Source organism: Sciurus carolinensis, chromosome 10 (assembly GCF_902686445.1).
Source record: "Sciurus carolinensis chromosome 10, mSciCar1.2, whole genome shotgun sequence".
Lineage (NCBI taxonomy): Eukaryota > Metazoa > Chordata > Mammalia > Rodentia > Sciuridae > Sciurus > Sciurus carolinensis.
This window is the reverse complement of record NC_062222.1, coordinates 57,574,069-57,596,108: the sequence shown is the minus strand read 5'-3', so window position 1 is coordinate 57,596,108 and position 22,040 is coordinate 57,574,069. Positions and strand designations below refer to the sequence as shown.

Sequence of the window (22,040 nt, the reverse complement as noted above, 5' to 3'; positions counted from 1 at the left end):
AAACAAGTCGATATTTCTCGAATGGGTTAAGATTCCTGTTTCAAGGGGCTGTGAGCAATTCCTTTCTTACAAAAAGATTAAAAATTTATCAGGTCATAAATGCTAAGTCCTACTGTGCATTAAATGTTCGTGGGTGCTTTTTAAAAAACACACACACATTCCAGAACTGCTAGGGGCAAGGCCTGGGATCTGTGTTTTACATGGTCCCCAGGAGACAACCTCAGGGACAGGAGAGATCTCCTACTTACTGGCCTCTGCATCTGTCTCTCATCAGTTTGCATTTAGCAGCACAAAGGGACCTTTCCCTCCACAACCACAAAATTTTACCTCTTCCCTTGCCATCTAGAGAACTGTATCAGAGCAGAGCTTCTCAAAAAAGTGTGGTTCCCAAGATAATAGCATCACTTGGGAACTTGTCAGAAATGCAAATACTAGAGTCCCATCCTGGGCCTACTACAAAAGAAAATTTGGGGATGGTGTGAACACAGTCCTCTGTAGGTTTTTTGGTTTGGGATGGACCCCAGGCCTCATACACGTAAGCCCCACCCTGAGCTCTACCCGCAGCCCAGCCCTGTTTTGGCAAACCCTTCTGGTGTTTCTGCTGCTCAGTGGAGTCTGTGAACCACTGGATTAGAGAATTTCACAATTTCAAGAGAGAAGTAGTGAAGAAAGACATAATTCTATGTCAGGTAGAACCAAGTTTATTAATGACAGCCTTTATTACAATCACTCTCAAGTGTAAAAAATAAAGGGCGATTAATTAAAATTTAAAACTCACTTGGACTTGCTGTTTGGCCTTTCACTGGCTGTGCCAAAGGGTGGGGATCTTGCCTGATTCTGAATCAACTGGTCAGATGGAGTTCACTGGAGAATGAGGTAATAAAAAAAAGACGAAAGTGCCAATTGGAGAGCTCAAGTCTTCTCCATGTTGGAAGGACATTACAAAATGACAAGTGTGGGGTGGGCGGGAATGAAATAAGATACTCTTACATCCAGAATATGGACCGAACATCTCTACCTATACAGAGACACAAACACACACATGCAGAGTCATACACACATCCAAACTGTGGAGACAAGATTTTAGAAGAATCTGTCCTTTCTCTAAGCAGACTGACACATTCATCAGCCACCATGATGCAACAGGGGGCTGAAGTGGAAAACCATGCTACATTTCCACCAAGTGTGCTAGCTGGCAGCCCTTCTGTGAGATGGCAAATGTGTCGGGTCACCACTAAAATCCACGTGTGGTTTTACCAGTGCTCCACAGATCAAGATCTCCTCCCCAGGAGAGCAACATCCGAGGGACACAGCGATTAAAATCTGGGGGGCAGAACTCACCCTCCCACCTGAAGTGGGGGGCAGGGGTGGCAGCACCTGGAAGTGGTTCTCCACTTTATGTCAAAGAACACTTGCCCGCTTCAGTGCACCTCCCTCCAGAGTATTTTTGTGCTTTGTTACCATCTTGATGGCGAGGCAGCAAAAAGGACAGAAGGAGCTCTGGCCATGCATTAATCTTTTAATAAAACTAAACTGCAAGGAGGAAGAAGGGGAAAAAAATAACTCATTAGAGGCTTTGTGATTGTGACAACACTGTTTTGGAATTGGGTTTAATTCCATTCGGAGAGAAAGAAGCAGACGGCGCAGAGGGAAGGGCACCAAAATCAGCAATGGAAGAGATGGTGGAGTCCATGAACTTCGTGATGGCACAGCCCGTCTCTTCCCAGCCAGGCTGGGACAACATGCCATGATCTCCCGAGGACGGGAACCTATGGCCTATTATGAAATAAATGCTGACCAACATTTTAAAAGGTCAGTAGAAAAGATGGCAGGAATGGGAGATGGATTTAGAATCACAGGTCATGCAGGTTAAGATTATACAAACAAAATTAATATTTGAGCCAAGTAAGAAAACATTTTAAAATTTAAGAGGGACAATATCATAGCCTTCACCTCTGGGAGACTCAAAAAAAAAAAAAACAAAAAAAAAAACCAAACAAACAAAAATCAAAACAAAACAACACAACAACACAGAATATTCCAAGAGTTTCCAAAGAATCCAACCACTAATTTGGTGGGGTAGGGGTGAGGGAGTATTTAACACTTCTCATTAACCTCATTTTCTCCTTGGAATTCACTGATAAATAAAGCTCAGGCCTACTTAGAAAAAAGATTGGTCCTGCTAAAATACAGCATCGTGAAGTCTCCGAGGCTTGCTGGGCGCACACGGAACACACGACTTTCTTTGTAAGAGATGCTCCAGGACAGACCATGAGTGCCACCCACATTACCTGCTCAACACGATCACAACCCTGAACCTGAAGGCAAGCAAGCTGTCTTCCTCTTCAGATGACAGTGGCAACCATCTCCTGAAATGCACAGGGAGGGATGCACAGACACCACTGCCCCCCAGGTAAGCAAGAGGCTGAGCTTGAGCAAAGACGTACTTCATTAGGCCACAGAACACAAGGCAGTCTCTCCACAGCGGGACGAAAAGCAAAACACCTCTCCCAGTCCTCCAGTCACTGAAGTGGAGGACAGGGCTGTGTTCTCCACAAATCCATGGGCCTCCGGTGCCCCACCCTCCCTCTGTTTCCTTTTTGGTCAGCATCCATCCATCCATAAATTCATGGCTACAGTAGAGATTCACGGCGCAACGACTTTCATTCTGGTTATCTTTTTTAAAAAAATTTTTCTGTCAGTGAGCAGCATTATCCAGTTTTACGCCCCCCCGCCCCACAAAGAAACAAGTCCTTGGCAGCTTCATTAGGTGGGATTGCAGGGTGCCTGTGTGGCTAGGTCCGCACAGCTTGCACATCAGCTCGGCACGAAGGAGGGTGATGAAGGCTGGGTCAGTCCAGTGTCTTGCAGCAGCTGTTGCAGGGCCCTACCAGCTAGCCCTGACAGCTTCAATGTCACTAACCAGATTCTGGGCCAGGCATATCCCAAAAATCTGAGAAAGGAAAGAAAAGCGTGTCAAACAGTGAGACTCGGATTCATTGGGCTTTTCCTTGGCCATGTGTTCACTCTTTGGTAATGTGATTATTAAAAACTGAGAATCAATCCATGTGCTGTAAAATGCATCCATTTAATGATAATAATTCAGTAGGTGTTAGTATATTCATGAAGTTATGCAACTGTCACCTCTATCTAATGACAGAATGTTCTTATTAACCCTTGAATAAACCTTGTATGCATCAGCAGTCATTTCTATTCCCCTTCCCATATAGGCCTGGATGTATTTCTGTGTATGAATGAATTTCTATGGATTAGATAATCTGGACATCTCACATACATGGAATCACATAATATGTGGTGTTGTGTCTTTTCACATGTTCTCAAGTTTCAACCTCATGTACCAATAGTTCATTGTTTTTTTGGTGAGGAGTGTGCTAGGGAAGGGTAATAAATTTATTTGAAGAAATGGAACAAATTAAATAACTTAATTTTTTTTTTTTTTGTACTGGGATTGAACCCAGGGGCACTTTACCACTGAGCCACAGCCCCAGCCCTTTTAATTTTTTATTTTGAGACAGGGTCTTGCTAAGCTGCTAAGGCAGGCCTTGAGTTTGCAAACCTCCTACCTCAGCTTCCTAAGTCACTGGGATTACAAGGGTGTGCCACCATGCCTGGCTTTAAGGGAATGTTTTGGTATGACTGATAGAAGAGTTAACTCCAACATACTTGCACTACCTTTGAGACCAGGGAAGTCACCCTATGGCCATGGGGCAGTCAGCCTAAGGCTTATCACTTATCACTGTGTGCTTGTCAAAGAGGTCTTCTGCCATGACAGATCCAGGGGCTCCTATGCTGCATAAATTAGTTACATGGTCACCCAGTTCTTTGATGAATTTTGCCTGATCATTCAGGTAATGAGTCTCAATAAAGTTACACAGTGGGGGTCATTTTTGTCAGTGGCCAGTTTGTGAGATTCTAGCAGTTACTCTCCATATTTTTAAAACACACATTCCATTGCATTTGGCCTGCTCTCCCTGTCAAAGTCTGGGTTCTTGATATTCTGCAGGATGATTGAGCCACCTCACTGATTCTGGAGCTTCATCAGTTTCCCAGGGTGGTGATCCCTCTCCTTGTGAGATTTGTGAGATTTGGCAAAACTCTTCAAAGTGACATCATCCTGGTCAAAGCAGGAGGACAATGGGCAGGTAGCGAGAGGAAGGGAGAGCTCCAGTGTGACCTGGGACAGGGGTTGCTGAGAGGCAGAGGTGGGGATGGCAAAGATCTTGGGGTAGTCTGAGGACACCGTCAAGAGGTGGCAAAGGGCTGGCTCTGGAGGCCTGCCCAGGTGGTGGACAAATGGCAGGTTCCTTCCAAGCACTGTTGAAGCAGGAAATCACACTGACTCTTGCAAAGAATTCCTGGTCAGGCATTTTGATGGCTGTATGATATTCTATCATGTGTCTATACCATATTTTGTTTATCTACTCATCAATTACTGAATATCTGACTTGTTCTTTAACTTGGATATTATGAATAAAGCTGCTATGAACATTTATGCACAATTTTTTTTGATGAAGGTATTTTTCAGTCCTTTTGGGTACCTTCCTACGAGTGGAATTACTGGGCCATATGATACCTTTATTTTTAACTTTCTGAGGAGTTGCCAAGTTGTTCTCCAAATAGGTTGTACCTTTTCATTCCTTCCAGCAACATGTGAGGGTTCCAGTTTCTCCATATCCTCACCCACACTTATTGTCTGTGTTTTTTTATTATTACTGCTATCCTGCCGAGTGTGAAGTGGTATCTCAAATCAGTTTTTATTTGCACTTTCTAAAGACTAATGATGTTGGCATCTTTTCCTGTGCATATCAGCCATTTTTATCTTCTTTGGAGAAATGTCTACTGAGATCCTTTGCTCATTTTAAAATTGGGTCTTTTTATTGTTGGATTGTAAATTTTTTTCTATATTCTTGATAGACCTTTTTAAGACAATGATTTGCAAATATTTTCTCCCGCTATGTGGGTTATCTTTTAACTTTCTCAACAGTAACATTTTCAGGAGAGAAGTTTTAAAATTCTGGTGAGGTTCATTTATTTACATTTTTTTGGTTGCCTGTTACTGTCATATCCAAGGCAACACTGCCTAATCCAGAAATCATTGTTCCTGTTTTCTTCTAGAGTGTCACAGTTTAGCTCTTATGTGGCTCTCTTTCTTCCCTTCCTTTTCATTTCTTTTTTTGTTCGTTTGTTTATACGGGTTCTCGCTTCATTCATCTTGAACTTGTGCACTTAAGCTATCCTCCTATCTCAGTCTCCTTACTAGCTGTGACTTCAGGCATGTGCCACCATGCCTGGCTGTATTTAGGTCTTTGATCTATTTTAAGTTAATATTTATATATTATATGAAATAGTGGTCTAATTTTACTTTTTTGTATATAAGATACTCAACATTCCCAGTACTATTTGTTGAAAAAAGGGTTTATCCCCATTGAATGGTTTTGTTCCTTTGTCAAAAAAAACTGGTCATAGACATATGAGGTTATTTCTGGACTTTCATTTCTATTCCACTGCTCTACAATGGTTAGCCGTGTTTAAGTACACACTATCTTAACTGATGTAGCTTAGTGGTTGGTTTTGTATTGACAAGTGTGAATTCTTCAATTTTGTTCTTTTTCCAGTTCATTTTGACTATCTGGGTCCCTTGCATTTCCACATGAATTTGGAGTCAGTTTTCTCATTATGGCCAAAAAGGCAGTTGGAATTGTGATAGGGACTGCAATGAACTTGTAAGTCAATTGGAACAGTAATGCCACTTGAAAATATGAAGTCTTGCAATCTGTGAATATAGGATATCTTTCCATTTATTTAGGTCTTCTCTAATTTCTTTCAACCATGAGTCCTGTTAGTGAATCTCCACAACAACATAGAGTCCAGTTCTGACAGTTCGTGAAGAAAAGTGGGCGCTCCTTCCCTCACTGGCACTTTGGCAAGCTGGTCTAGACAGCAAAAGGGGCACAACATCTCTGAAATTCCCAGAAGTCCTAACCTTGTCACTGAGATCTACTCTGACCACTCAAGTCTGTCCCAGCTATTGCAATGCAGTATTACTGAGCTCATGGAAACAACGGAACACCAGCAGGCAACTAGTGGTCCAGTTAATTTCTCCATCCTGAAAAGGGAAAGGAAAAAAAAAAAAAAAAAAAAAAGATTTCCTGCAGCATTTCAGGATCTAAATCAGATCTCAATAAAATGCAAACTGAAAAGTTTAGGTCTGTTCACAGTCCTCCAATGTGTCTTAACAACAATGACACTCAGGTGAGTGTGCAAAGCTCCTGTCCTGGTGAGGGCTCTCCTGGGGCACCATTTCCCTGTGTTATTCATAAAGGACCTTGTCTTACCTGCAGCAATGCAATGCCTATGAAAATACCAGCCACGATGGTTAAATTGTCCTGCAGCCACTTCTCAAACTGGGGCACACAGCCTTTTGTGTAGATTACAATCTGCTGGTCAACTTCCTTCACAAGGGAAGAGGAGAGCAGAGTGTCACAGAAACAGCACTGTGCATATGCAAAAGCTCCTCCAAACACCCTGCGTACTAAGTGGCAAGAGGAGATTCCACTTACTGGTTTTTGCCTGGCATCATAGCCACACTGAGTGTTGATGACATCTTCCTGGAAAAGAAAGAAAAAGAAAAGTGAAATTCATTCTCATTCAACAGAAAATCCATCTAGAAATGAGCAGAAGTCCCCTGGTAAGTATCAGTAAAAAAAAAATGTCTATATGGGCATTATAGATGAGAGAACTGTGTTAAACACTTTATATATGCTATCCCATGTAATCATCATAACAATTTTCAGAAATAGGTACTAAAACATGCCCTATTCTATACATGAGGAAAATGGAGGTTCAGGGAATTACAAACTGGACAAATCCATTATGTAGGTAGCTCAAGACTCAAAGTGCTGTCAACCCCAAGGAGTTTATGGGGTCTAGATAATAGAGGAAGGAGATAAAAACAAAAACATAAAGGACACAGTAATTACCTTAATGGGGGGGATACTTTTATTTTTATGCCAGGGGATGCATGTTAAGCACAAACCCAGGGCCTTGTGTATGCCTAGCACATACTCATACTTTTTAATCTATAAATTTCTATATTGTTCAGATGGATTTTCAACAAGAATGCACTACTTTAATATTTAAAAACAAAACATGACCCTGACTACCTATCACATAGGCAACCTGACATCTCACAGGACCTGACCAAAAACCTGGGTTCCACTTTTTTTGAGTTAGTTTATTCTCCCCCTGGGTGGGGCATAAGGTTTTCTTAGCTTAGATTTCGTAGAATGAGACAGTTTTACTGAAAGAAACTGTAGTTGAAAGGAGAAGCTGAGTGAATCCTGAGAATCTTCTGAATTCTTACGATGGACTGTTAATATTGAACAGGAGCCTGCAGACAGCGAGTATACCATTCGGTACTTGCTGACCTGTGGCAAGGCCAAAGGAATGGGCACCTCCTCTGCCAGAGGAGAGAGAGAGAGAAACGAGCCAGCAGGAAAGGAATCAGGGCCAGGGTTGGACAATTCTTAGTGACTCTCAGTCTCCTTCAGACCAAGAGACACAGCCCAGGCTGAACCCCGAGCCTGTGGGGAAGGCCTGCCCACAGCAACACCAAGACCATGGTCTCTTTTAAAAAGGCCCACAGCCTCCACTTTGCAGGCAAGCAACCCTTGGAACACATCTGTGCCCTCTTGGTTCCACTCATTGAGGGCAAGGACAGGCCAGGGGGAGGACATCTGGGGGACTGAGGGACAAAGAAAGACACTGGAGTCCAGGAAGGCATGTAGCTGGGAGAATGCAGGGATGTGTATGGGGCAACCTCTCACATCTAACACACAATTCTGGCATTTCACTTACAAAGAATTGCATTTTCAGTCATTCCGTTTACCAGGCTGACTCCTTTGACCCCCAAGATATAATCAAACCTGTCGTATAAGGGAGTGGCTTATGAACAGGCTTTTGTATGCTTTCTTTTAAAAAATAATATGCAAATAGCAATTATTGTAGTCATTATGACACCTAAGAGCCTGGGTGGCTATGGTCTAGCCAAGAAGTAGTCTAGCGCTAATGTGTCTCAAACTCCCCCCGCTCCTAATACCTTCCCCAGAACTCAGCTGGGAAGAAGGAGGTTATGAGCCCCCAACTAATGGAGAGCTCTCCTATGAGTCCAACCTTCTCATGAAGAAGTAATAACAAACAAGTGGTACAGGCAAGCTGCCTGCCGTCTGGTGCTTTGGCTCCATCACTGGTAGGAGGGTGAGCTTGGGAAAGTGACTGACACTCCATGTGCCTTGATTTCTTCACCTGAAAACGGAGGGTAATGGTGGCATCTGCTGGTAGGAATGTTCTGAACTTAAATGAGCCAATGTGTATAGAGCCTTGGAATAGGAACCAGCATATACCGCTACATTAATGCCAGGGATGATTGCTTCTACCAGAAGATCTGAGCACTCTACCCACTACAGGAGTTCCAATTAGCCAAAGGCAGGTAAGATGAGGTTTCACGACAAAATCACTGTGCCCATCCCACACACCCTCGCTGTGGCGCGCAGAGCAGGCCAACAGTTTGCTGGCAGTCACTCACCGCCGGGTCTTTAGTACAGCAGGAGAACGGCACGCCGCAGCGCTCTCGACTTGCATTGGAATCTGTGCAATTGAAGTAAATATTTAGGTTCCAATCATCAGCTCCAAAAGCCCCACAGCACTGCCACTAGAGCAAACAGGAGAGAATTAGAACATCTCGACTTGGAGGCGACCAGGCGCCTACGCTCACACCCGCCAGAACGACACCCAGCCTCTGCCAGCTCTAACCTTCTCTTCTGTCTCAGAATTTATTTTTCAGCCAAACAGAACCTAAATGGCCCCTGTAAAAGCTCCCAGAGTAATTAAGGCTGAAGGTTTACAAAGATGTGTTGGCATGTGATTTAAATGATCAATGAGACCCATGGTGTTGGCGGGTAAGAGTGTCATACAGCAAGAACTCACTAAGAACAAGATTGGTTTGGCTTCGATAACTTCTAGAAAAATCAATAAGAATATTCTAGAAGGATCACTAACAACATGGAAGTGTCTGAAGGAGGCACCTAAGGCTATGGGTGGGCTTAAAGTTTTGATCTCCACATTTTAATGTTTTTTTTTAAAGTTTTACTGAGGTATAACTGACATGTACAAACTGCACATTTTACAATAATACACCAACTATATAATTTGGTAAGTTCTGACATATTATAACATTGTGAAACTAAAACCATAATCAAAACAATGAACATCAGGCTGGGAATAAAGCTTAGTGGTAGAGGGCTAAGCTAGCATGCCCAAGACCCTATAAGCACAGAAAAAAAAAAAAATGATAATGAACATATTTACACCCTAAAAGTCGTACAGGGTTACTTTCATTACATTTGTTTCTATTCTGAATTTTTAAAGACAAGAACATACGGGTTACATTTTCAACTTGAAAAAGTCAGTTACCTAATTAAAATATAATAAAATGAGCTGTTAAATTCAGTGGGTCTTAAGTGGAGCCAGATTCAAGGGCTATTCCATAAGACCCCTACTTACCCCCCTTGTGCTAAACTATCCCTACTTCTCAATACCAAATTTTGACCATTGTAAGGCTTTCAGAACCAAAAGCTACTTCAAAATATTAAATTCTATGACATAAAAATAAAATCACATGAAACGACAGTATTTCCAAACAGAGCAGACAGCGCTTCAGGAGACTGTGTACACGCATGTTCTTCATGCTCATCGGGGCCTCCGAGGGCTTGGGCTGTGCAGCTCCAGGTCTGCCCCAAAGCTCCTTCAGGTTTGTCATGCACACTAGTCAGGAAAATACTTGGGGAGCGTGAGCTCACATCCATTATGACCTAACAGAACATGAAGTCTGCCGAGGAGACGACACAGGGCTCCATTTCCCACCTGACCTATGGCTCGCTCCGGACAACTGCTGCTGTGCCACACAAAACGCACGACTCAGCCCGAGCTGAGCACCCAGAGAGGAAGGGTGGCTTCTCCTAGGACCAGTGCCCGTGCAGCCATGTCCTCCCTTTGCCCACTGTGACCCCAGCTCATTCTGGAAAATGGTCCAATCCGATGCAGGCCATTGGTCCGCTGGGCTTCTGCCTGCCCTCCAGTTCTGCCATATTCATTAATGCCATGGACACCGCTGTCCAGGTCCACTGAGCTTACCCAATTTTTCACTGTAGGCATAGAAAGACCTACTAGTCTGTAGGATAAAAATACCTCAGGCCTAATATAAAACCATGTACATCACTTGAGTATCATAATAGCCCCATGAGTTAGATAGTAGCTATTAATATTTCTATTTTTTCTAATAAGGAAATAGGGCAAGATTTTGTTGGCCCAAGGTCACTGAGACCTTGTGTCTCTGGGTCCCTCTTTTACACCATTTTGAGTGAAAAAGAGCAGCTGCTTCTCTATTTGCATTGAGTTAGCTGTCACAGAGTCAAGTTTACACACCTGAGGGATGGGCAGAACTTTCCTGCACAGATTCTCCACTTGCTAGAAAGCTAGGATTTAGGAGAACTCCTAGGGTTAGAATTTTCTAAACTTTTGGTTTCAACTGCACATGCTATAATAATATTTGAATAGGCATATTTTAGGAACTTTGCTGACAAATATTCTATGAAGTACATTGTTACAAGTTGTGAGGTAGGGAGAGTTCCCAAAAAAGGGGGTCAAGGAATAAGAAAAAATCCACATTTAATAACCAAATAAAACTTTAAACCCACAGCAGAACAGTGTTCTTCAAAGGCTGATAGGCAAGGACCGCTATGATTATAATTCTTTTTTACAAAAGTTTTCTTCTTTGTTCCTCTAACTGAAGTTGACACAAGTTAAGAATATAACATTTCCATTTAAGATGCAAATCCTGTAAGTCACAGAGTGAGAAAATAATAAACAAGCAGACAAAGAAGAAAAGAAAAACATGCAGAAAAGTCAGAGAAGTTTCTAGCTGGCAGAGATGCAGAAGCCAGAAGAGTATTGTGGGGTCATCCTTTTGAGAAGACTTTCAACTTTAAAATAAACCAAATTTGAACTTACATATTCCTGGGTGAAGTCTATAAGGTTTTGCAAATCAATGTCATCCCTGTATGCTCTGATGTTGTTGTTTATAAAGAAATACAGCTGGTCTTTGATCCAGTCTTTGAAAACAAATGCCAAAACCCCAGCAGTGAGCTCCAGGAAGAAAATAATTCCCAGGAACACAGAAAACTAAGACAAAAGACACATACACAGAACACAGTTAAAAGGGCTGTTTTGATCGTATGTAGTTAAATAGTTACTCTCTAAAAAGGTTTGTAATTACAGTTGATTGTTACACATCTCCAAAGCAGATAATCTTCAGTTTCTTAAGATTTATTAATAGAATATTACACTCCAAGAAAGAATTTTTAAAAATTAAAAATCACTTCATAATCACATTTTAGAGTCTCTGGAGTTCCACTTGATAATTAACCAACAAAGCCCATAAGCAAACATGAGTAATAGGAATTTCTCATTAGACCCACATTATGGCCTAATGAATTTCTCGTGATTAATGTACTGCCAGACATCTGAACAATGACCTGCCCGTACCTCGAGTAAGCTTTTTTCTAACTTCAAAGATAGATTATCCCAATATTTTACAATCATCTGTCATTCGTACTGTGGCCTTGATTCTTTATGCAATATATTCTTTTTATGGATTCAGACACAGTTTTAATTCCCCTTTGCACCTGCTGTACAGCATAAAATAACAGATCTGTTCATCTTGGATGAAGAAGTCAAAGAGGAAGTGGGGAGAGGTATGAATGTGACATGAAAATAATCTCCAATTATGAAAACAGAATGAGCCCCCGGGGCTAAGGGTTTTCTCGGGAATGCTAGCTGTATTTGGCTTCCTCCCGGAAGCACCATGCTCAGGAAACATTTAAATAACATCCAACTGCAGCCAAAGGGAGACTTGTGGCTCATGTAGATAACAAGAGTTTAGGGCTAGAGACCATAAGGCAATGTGGTAATTGTTCATAACTCTGGAGAAATCTCCCTTCCTTCTAGAATCCTCAGAAGAGCCTTGTCTTAGTCATTTATTGACTTCTGTTTATGCCCATGATTCTTTCCACCTCCAATCACTCCCACATCCTTACCTTTCTCAATTTTTTAAAACTAAATAGATTATGAGAAATAAGACCAGAGGGCAGACTATAGGCAAACTCTTGGGCGAGAATGGCAGAGGGTGACATTGGGGCCACAACTGCTGGGCCCAGGTCCTGAAGGCTGCAGAGCAGTGAGGGGTCAGCAAGCAGACACCCCGAGAGAGAATGTGTAGAGGGAGGGGTGCAAGGGAACAATGGTTACTTAGTCAAAAACATTTATTCACTCAGCAAACGTCAGTTGAATGACCTGCAACGGCCCTGTGATAGGGCAGGATCTGCAGAAGCAAGGATGAGTAAGACCATATCCCTGCCTTCAAGGACATCACAGTCTTAAGTGACCTGGGGGTGGAGGATGGGGTGGGAGAAGGCAGTGGAGTGGGACAATTTCACACCACTAGAGCTGAGTGCTTATCTAGGGTGCCAGGCGTGGTTCTGTGAGGAGGGATGTGGAAGGAGGGCTATAGCAAAGGAAGAACTCAAGTGTCTGGCAAAATCTAGGACCCCAAGGCTTAGACCCCAACTCTAGAATCTCCAACTCAGTTCTTCAGGTTCTCAGAGAATTTCTGGTTATTTTTCCTCCATGAGTTCACTGGAAATAAAATTCAAACAGTTCTTAATTATCATTAATGATACCAATAATTTTGAATTAAGCTTTCCTTTATCTGGAAAGAAGAAAAAAATCCATATTGCTTTTGCTCAGTGCCTACTTCCTATAATATAGTTCCCTTCCTTTAACTGGGGTACCACCCCAAACATGCAAATGTGATAGTTCCCACACTATAGAAATGATAAAATCATAGCTAGCATGCTCGTTGTACACACACAAAAAACAGCAAGACAGAAGTCATGCACAGATTTTAATGAGATTTTTGTTCTCATCTCTGTAAAGGTTAGGGAAGTTCATTTTCCAGTTCCCCTGATACATTTTCTCAGGTTACATAATATACATATCAAATATCAAGTCCAAATTCAATTGATTTCAAATATTTGGAAAACTACATGCCCCAGGCCTTGTGAGCTAACTTCTCCTATTTCTAAAAGGGCAGACACTAACTCACAGGCTTCATCCTAGCGCCTCGGTCAACAGGAAGCTCCGCTTCTATCTCACAGTCCCTTCATTGCTGGATTTTTCCTCAGCAATGGTCCTGGTTTTGGACATCTGAGGCTGTGTGGAGGCATGCTGGCATTTACTCAGCCAGTTTCTGTCGTTTGTACTAAATAGAGAAAGAAGCCCTTTAAAATATTCTCCAAGAATTAAAAAAAGCCAAAAACTAGCAATATTTTTTTAATTTTCAACATGGGATTTTATAAACTACTATTATTAATGAAACTATATTTAAGTAAATCACAGTAAAGGGGAACCTATATTTGGGGACATGGAGACTTAAGCTGACAAAAGAGTGACAACAGGTAAGTATGACAGGGCCCAAACAGGCTATGGTAAGGCTAAGTGAGCCCAGCCTTCAGAAGTGCCTCATGCCCAGAAGGCTGGCGGGCTGGCAGGTCAGGGTCTGGGCAAAGCTCTATTGGAGGCTCCACAGGTCTGGCAAGGCAAGAATGAGGCATTTGGCTCTGTGTGTGCAAGGATGAATCTGGAAGAAAACACAGGTAGAGTCTTGGGCAACTAGCTACTCCTACCACAGTCCCGTGTATAGAGAAGGAGCTGCTCATTACACTGTACCTATGAACAAGCACTCCTGGGTTTTCTGTTAGCAAAAGCCACATGAACTTTCTCACAGCCAGAGCTGCCAAATGCAAAAGGGACCAGCCTGGGTGGGGTGCAGTGAATCCTTTTAGTTATTGTTCGAGAAAATTTGTCAGATATGCTGGCAAAGAGAATCACAGGCCAGCACCACCAGAAAGAAAAAAGAAAAAAAAACAAAAAGCCTCTTCAAAGAATCACAGGCCACATGGCTGTTGGGACAAGATCCAGGATATGCTCCAGTTTTAAATAAAAATGATCCTACATGATGTCGTGTCAACAAAGGTTGGGAAGAATTCTAGTTATACAACAATGGTCCTCTGAAGTCAGGCATGGTGGCACATGCCTGAAATCCCAGCCACCTGAAAGGCTGAGGCATGAAGATTCTGAGTTCAAGGCCAGCCTCAGCACCTTAGCAAGGCCCTAAGTAACTCAGCAAGACTCTGTGACTCGGGTGGTTAAGCACCCCTGGGTTCAATCCCCAGCACCAGAAAGAAAAAAAAATGGTTCTCAGGAAATCCCTACTATCTTCCTCCACCACAGGAAGGATCATGGTCTGATCACTTCCCTGTTCCTGGAGAGGGAGTAGAGATGCTTTTCATAGGGGACTCACCATAATGCCAAACTCCACATCCACAGGCACATTCAGCAGGCCCTTGGCTACCCTTACCAATCCTATTTCAGATACAAATATGCAGCACAGGCCATTTGTTCTCCTTTAGATACACTCTCCAAAAGGAAGGCTTTCACTTTTCATTCTTTACTTTTACTTTTAATCCTTATAGACCTCCTGGTAAAATCTCTCCTCTACAAATATTCCTGTTAATAGCAATCACACAAACACTCTGTAAAGGAACTAAACACTATGCTGATCATACCAAGGAGATCTTTGTACTGGCCAAGCACAAAGGAGATTTACTTTTTTTGTTTCTCTATGTTTACTAAAAACAGAGTTAATCTGACAAGCCACTGTCACTGTGTTTAGACCTGGTTTCTACAGACCAATACCTGAAAAGCTTTCTATTTACTCTTTACATTAAAAATGGAGGAAATTGGACCTGGATTTATGCTCAGTGGTAGAGTGCTTGCCTAGCACATGTGAGTCACTGGGTTTGAGCTTCAGGACCAAATAAATAAATAAATAAATAAATAAATAAATAAATAAATAAATAAAAAGTTATTAAAAAATGGAGACAATCACTTGAAAGAAGAAATATATGTACCCACCTTTGTCCTAAATCTACTTTAGGGATTAGACTATATTTGTAACACACATGTATAAAATCTCTGTGGATAGCATGGGTGAATGAAAATTATATTATTAAGGAGGGAGATCCAGGGTGGGGGTTGAGGGAATCTAGAAAGCTCTCCTGAAAGAAAAACAAGACTTGGGTCATGTTTTTGTCAGTGCCTTGGGTACAGCTCACCATCTTGCCTGTAGCCAGGGTGTCCTCTTGATGTAAGATAAGAATTTGGCTTTGAAATCTGCAAGCAGAGAGTGAGATACTTACAAACTTGAGAAGGAAAGTGTTTTCCCTTAGTGCTCCTATGCACCCTGCAAATCCCAAAATGAACATCACTCCTCCGACCACGAGGAAGAGCCACACTGGGTCGAAACCGCCAAGATCAGTGATGGACGAGATGTTGGACAGAACTCCCTGGGAGTGGAAAAGAACACATAAGGGGCCAGGATGTGAGGCCAGTTTGCTAACATGTGAGGGCTACAGCACTTGTCCCCCTGTCCCCAGAGCAACACTTCAGAGGTCATCTGAACGATCAGGCATGGTTAGTATCCCAGAGACACCACCAAGAAAAGAAAAGGGAAGGGAAGGGAAGGGGGAAGGGAAAGGGGGAAGGGAAGGAGGGAAGGGGGAATTAGAAAGAAGGAAAGGAAAAGAAACTGCTTTCTTTCTGAGGTCCGCATTTGTTTATATTTTGGCAAAAAAAATATATAGAGCAAAAAATAAAATAAAAAACCAAAATGACCCTAAGAAACTGTCATCGGAGTCTGTAAGAAGAAAATTTATTACTGTTGCTTCAATGTCCCCAGATAAAAGTGGTAATAAGTCCAAAAAAGAGTGCAAGAAAAACACATTCTCCGACACCCTAAAAGGAAGGGGAGTCATCTTCAAGTCCCCTGGGCCTGGAGATGTTAGACAATGGCCTACTTCAAAGCCCCTGGCATTTCTCAGGAAACAGAGGGAGAGCTAGAAGCTAAAAATGAACACAGCAGCCAGTTCTGACCACAAGCTCCTACAAGTTTCCCAGGGAAAAACTGCATCTCGGATCCACCCTGAGCTTCATGGCTCAGAGCCCCAGAGCCCACTTACTCAGTTTGTGCTGATGGATGTTCTATGTTTGGTAGTTAGGGGTTATTTCCTAACACCTTCTTTTAAGAGCCAGGATTAAAATAAAAAAATAAAAAAAATCAAAGACTCCATCACTTTCAACCCTTTGATTCTCCTATTCCAAGACTAACAAAGGAACCCAGAGTAGATTTATTTGTCCACAAACAATGCTACTTGTTTCTGAAATCCTTTCTCTCAAGTATAAGACCACATCAAATACCACTCAGAACCTGTTAGAAGTTGAGAGATTTTTTTTCTCCAAAATGTATTGTCATACTTACTAATCATTCATATAAAGATGAGAGACTATTGTTTTGAAACTGTGAGTCTCAAATATCCAATATCACCAATACTTTATTTTCTTATTAAGTTCATTTTGAACTCCAAAATCAAAATACCTCAAGAGTATTGGGCTATAGTTTGCTGTATGGTTTGTTGTAAAGTCTTGATATTGCATATTTGTTTTCAAAACACTTCCAACAACCTAGAACAGGAAGAATTCGTCTGATTTTACACATGAGGAGAAAGGAACCCAGAGCAGTTTGAGGATGGGCTGAAGATCATACAATGATTTTGGGGAATTAGAGCAGACTATGTCAGTACTTCCCCTACCATGTTGTGGTCATGTACTTGCTTCCCTTTGTGTCCCAATTGGTGCTAATCAACACCTGAGTTTAAGAGTTTTAAGTTTCAAGCCTTTCTAAGGTTGCAGAAACATTTGGAGAAGAGTACTATTTGTTAGGTTTTTCTTTTTAGAGTGGTGTCAATCTAAGAACCACCATAGTATATTAGTAAGAGAACAAATATGGGGGATAGCCAAAAGACTCTTAAAAATTAAGGCTTAACCCCAGTAGAAAAGGTCAAGGGTTTAAGTGAAGTCTCAATCAGGGCTGGGAAGCTTTGGGAATGAAGGGCGAGTCTACCACCTTCAGCAGTGACATCACAGAAGGCAGCCACACCCGTCGCCAGAACACAACTTGTTTCTTAGGTTTCCAAGGTCTGAACTAGAATAGTCAGTCCAGGAGGAGAATGGGTGAAAAGAAACACGGAAGTACTGGAATAAATTCTCCACCTATACAAATGTTGCCAAGAAAAAACTTGCCAGAAAAGTCAGACAAGATCCAGGCAATGGTGTTAGGGACCCAATGTGGGAAGGAAACCAATCTCTCCTCTTTGCACAGGTGTTAAAGTCTGAATGTTCTGCATCTGTTCAGCCACTGGAAGAAAGGGCTTTAGGGGTGCATGATACTATTCTTAAAATGTGAAAAGGTAACTTCATTATGGGAGAAGACTTAGGCTTTCTTTACTTGCCACCTGCAAGAGGAGGTAGCAGAGGTGGAAGTGACAAAGACACTGGCTCCATCTTAAAGATGCATTTCAAACACCACCCAGTCTCTAGCAATGGAGAAAAGATTGCCCTTAGAGTTACAGGTTTCCCTTCATGGGCAGCTGAGGCTGGGACCTCTCAACTGTGTTCTAGGAAGGATTCCTAAAGTGGATGAGAAGTTGGGACTTAATGACCTTTAGGCTCTTTCCCACTTAAGACTGTTCTATGATTTCATCCATTTTTAATGGGCTTTTTGTGACTCACACTCAAGTCTGAGCAAAGATCAGATTGTTCCCAAACACTTCTACAATCCTTGGTTATACACAAAGAGCTCTGTGGACAACAGGGACAATTATCTGGGTGGTTCTATAAGGCAAGCAAACAAGCAAACATTCACATGCCTGAAATATCAAGAAGAAAATTCCTCCCCAAAAGGTAAAAAAAATTATGATCCCAACGATCAGTAGATTCCTCGATCATTTGCCCTCTCGGGATTTAATTTGGAGGATGAGAATTTGGCTTCTCAGACAAACTCATTTTAATACTTACTCTCTCTAGCCTGCAGGGGCAGTTTTAATTGAGAGGCCTTCAACTGTTTCCATGGAAACAACAATCATTTGGGGGTCTAGCTGGACTGCAGATTCTACTCATTTAATCTAAATCCCCGCAAAAGATGGGGCTGGAGACAGATACTATCAATACCTTGGGGAAACTACTATTCTGAGAAGCATAGGACAGACCACCAAGAACTTTATTTTTAATGGATTCAGAATATACCCAGGAGTTATCAGTTGCAAACTAATTCAAATCTTCTTTTGATGGAAAGAAGATATCCTTTATTTATTTAAAAAATTTTAATTGTCAGGCAAAATTGTGTGTACTTACCCTGCACGATGTTTTGAAGTACGTATGTGCACACACGCACACACAAACACACACACACACTGTGGCATGACTAAATCTAGCTAACTAACATGCATTTCCTCATATAGTTATCATTTTTGTGGTAAGAATCCATTCCATCTACTCTCAGCATTTTTCAAGAATACAGTATATAATTAACTCAAGTCTTAAAGCACCGTTTTGAAGTCGATGCCCAATGACAGTTTTCTCTTGGGTTTACTACCTAGACGGAGAGGGAGAAAAAATCGGCTCTTTCATCTATGCGAAGTGTCCAAATGCTCACTGCAGAGCAGAAGTTCTACTGAGCTGAACATCATCCTGGCAGCAAAGACTCTGGATTACGAAAATGATGGGGAGAAGACAGGTCAGCCTTCTGTGTCTTAAAGAGGGGTTTCTCGATGGACTTTGTAATTCTGTTACGCTCAATTTGACAAATGAGGAAGAAGCACTAGTATATGCCTGCGGAAGAATAATTATCATCAAAGCTTGTAGTTGACAAGAAGCTGGAAGAAAAAAAAATCTAAGATTACAGTGAAGTCTGCCAAGTGATTTAAACTAGGCAGTGGGATTTGTGGTAAATCCTCAGGAATGTGCAAGAACAACACCGGCAGACACCTAGTCTTGGGGAAACCTGCAAGCACCTCCTCCTCCATCCACTCCACAGCCCCCGCGGAGCTGTCACTTCCTTACATGAGGCCTCTGTCCCCATGAGAGCCGAGTCCCCTTACTGGGATGCTGGGATTTAGAACAGGCCTCTCTCTCTAGTGGCTGAAACTGTAAAATGCCAAACTCTGGAGCCATGTGCAGAATGTCATGTTTTTTGCCACTTGGAGAAAGTCAACCTATAGTGAGAAACAGAAAGCCAGAGCTTAGGAAGAAACAAAGATGAGAACAAGGAGGGAAAATTCCTGACAGCAGTAAAAATCCCTGGGCCCAGAAGCCGGAGGCCTGTCCTAGAGTCCCTAGAGTGTCACTCTGGGAATCCTCAGAAGACAACCCTTGATTGCTTAAGAGGGTTCTTTGTGGGTCTTCCTTTATATCTGAGTTCTGCCCAACATAATAGCTTTGAACAAACCATGCTTCAGCAAATGTGTGTGTGTGCAGCGGGTGTGTGTGTGTTGGGGGGGGAATCAGGGGAGTGGCACACACACACAAAAGGCTCAAACTAGAGCCCACACTTTATGCAAGGGAAGAGAACTGCTGTGGGGGCCAGGAGCAGACAATGGTAGGAGGAAGAGCTGGATTTAAAATGGTCACTTTACCCTGCTGGCTGATATTTCAAGTTAACATAGCAACTAAACCAGCATAAATTGTCTTCATTCATGTTAACTCACTCTCAATTCCGCATCATCAATGAAATTAGCAGTTCTGGATGGAAACCTTCAGGTACTTTGTCTATTACTGACATAATATGTACTTCCTTTAACTATTTGTTTTCACTAACATAGAAGTGGGATTCTGAACAGGAATTGCAGAGACGGAATAAGAGTCAGAGATCAAGATTGCAGATCATAAGAAAAATATATTCAGAAGGAGTGCAGATTTGGAATATAGGAAGAATTCCTCTTATAATAAAGATCACATTAATAAGGACTGATCAAAAGAACATAGTCATAAGCACTCTTCATATTCAAACTGTGTGTTCCTATGTCCTCACTGTTCTTAGTTCCCTTGGTCTTCTCTCCCACCTGTAGCCTCTAGCTGCTGGTACAGCAGGCAGCAGAGGCAAGAACGAATTGACCAGAACCTATAGCACTGCTATAAAGATGAAATGAATAGCAATCAACTCAAAAGTTGAGAGAAACAAATATATTCAACATCTTGGCCATTCCACAGATTGGTTTTTGGACAACTAGTTTTTGGCATTATCAATCTACAGTCCTAAAGAAATGAAGCCCCAGCAAAAATAGATTTCCATTGTCCACGAGGTACTAGACAGTGTCCCTCAGAATTCAGCAGAGACAAATACGCATCTAAAAAGAAATAAGACATGTTAATGGAACAAGTCTGAGACAATCATCATTATAACAGAAGTGAAACAGCCAGCAAACAAAAAGGTATCCATGTGTGTCCATTAAGGAATGAGGGAGACTGATAATCCATTCACTTAGACAAGCTGCTTCAGAGAGGGGCAAAGAGCGTTCCAGAGTCTTCAACCTGCACAAATCAGTACTCCAGCTCACATGGCTCACTTGCAATTTCCTCCAGGATTCTAAACATAGCAAGGAGGGTAGCTTGGAGGAGGCTAAGTGCGGGGCAGACCAACATAGTGACTATGGTTTCTTTTTTCAAGTTTATGTTTAAAAAGGAATACATAAAGACATAAAAATTGCACATACTTATGGGGCATCATGCAGTGTTCCCTATGTGGATAGGCTGTATAATGTTGAAGTCAAGGTAAACACCTACTCAACACATGTCTTTGTGGTGTCAACACTCAAAATCTTCTTTTTGAAATATGCAGTACATGATCATTACCTATGGTCATCCTGCTGGGCACAAGCACATCAGAGCTTCTTATTCCTAACTGTAACTTGATGCCCCACTTTCACTCCTACTCTCCCCAGTCCCTGGACACCACCACTCTACTCTCTGCTTCAGTTGAGTTTGCTTTTTTTAGATTCCACATATAAGTGAGATCATGTAGAATCTGTTTTTCTGTGCCTGGTTTTTTCTGTAGCATAATGTTGTACAAATGATGGGATTTCCTTCTTTTCAAAGGCTGAACCGTATTCTTTATGTATACGTACCATATTTCCTTTACCCATTCATCCAGGGAAGGGCACTTAGGTTGTTTCCATTTCTTGGCCATTTTAAATGGCATTGCAGTGAACACAGGAATGCAGAAGTCTCTTCAGTACATTGACTTCATTTCCTTTGGGAATACACCCAGGAGTGGGAGAGCTGGATTACATGGTAGCTCTATTTTTAGTTTTGTGAGGAACTTCATGCTGTCAGGGGGGTGTTCTCCATAATGGCTGCAATAATTTTTACATTTCCATCAACACTGTGCAAGGGCCCCCTTTTCTCCACATCCAGGCCAGCACTTGTTATCTGACTCCCTTGCTTTGAATCCCAATTCCTCCTCTTACTACCTATGATCTTGGGCAAGTTACCTCAACTGCCTAGGTCTCAATTTCCACATATGTGAAATGGTACCCTATGACATAAGGTTATTATAAACATGAATGAAAAATAATCCAAGTAAATTCAAACATCAAGTTCTTAGCACACAGTAAAAACTCAATAAAAGTTTATCACCTTTATTACTATTATATTAGAACAGAAGGAAGTCATTGGGTACTACAGAGGCATCTAAGAGGAGTTTTAGTCCAACTGTGTTGACTCCATTGTGTTGACTCCATTTCACTCTGAGCACTTGTCCTCTCTGAGCCCCTTCTAAGGAAAATTATGGCCACATCTGATGATCATGCCTAATGGAGATGACAGTGACTGGGGCATGCTACTCAGATTTTTGGGGAGAGGAACTAGGAATAATCTAAGACATGCAGAGAAAGGCAGAAGGGGAAGCCATGAATATGCTAAAGCCAGGAATAGGCAGAGGCCTCGAGAGAGTG

At 42.0% G+C, this 22,040-nt stretch overlaps 1 protein-coding gene across 1 annotated transcript in view; it reads right to left on the bottom strand.

Annotated features, from left to right (window-relative positions):
- Nucleotides 1-685: 685 nt before the first annotated feature.
- Nucleotides 686-22,040, bottom strand: part of Tspan5 (tetraspanin 5) — a 162,878-nt gene continuing 141,523 nt past the window's right edge. Inside the window, exons 3-8 of the mRNA XM_047566897.1 lie at nt 15,396-15,542; nt 11,089-11,259; nt 8,606-8,731; nt 6,582-6,629; nt 6,357-6,473; nt 686-2,953 (exon numbers count right to left, since the gene is read on the bottom strand). Coding sequence (XP_047422853.1) covers nt 2,888-2,953; nt 6,357-6,473; nt 6,582-6,629; nt 8,606-8,731; nt 11,089-11,259; nt 15,396-15,542 — 675 coding nt within the window. The 3' untranslated portion in view covers nt 686-2,887. The remainder of the gene's footprint in view (nt 2,954-6,356; nt 6,474-6,581; nt 6,630-8,605; nt 8,732-11,088; nt 11,260-15,395; nt 15,543-22,040) is intronic.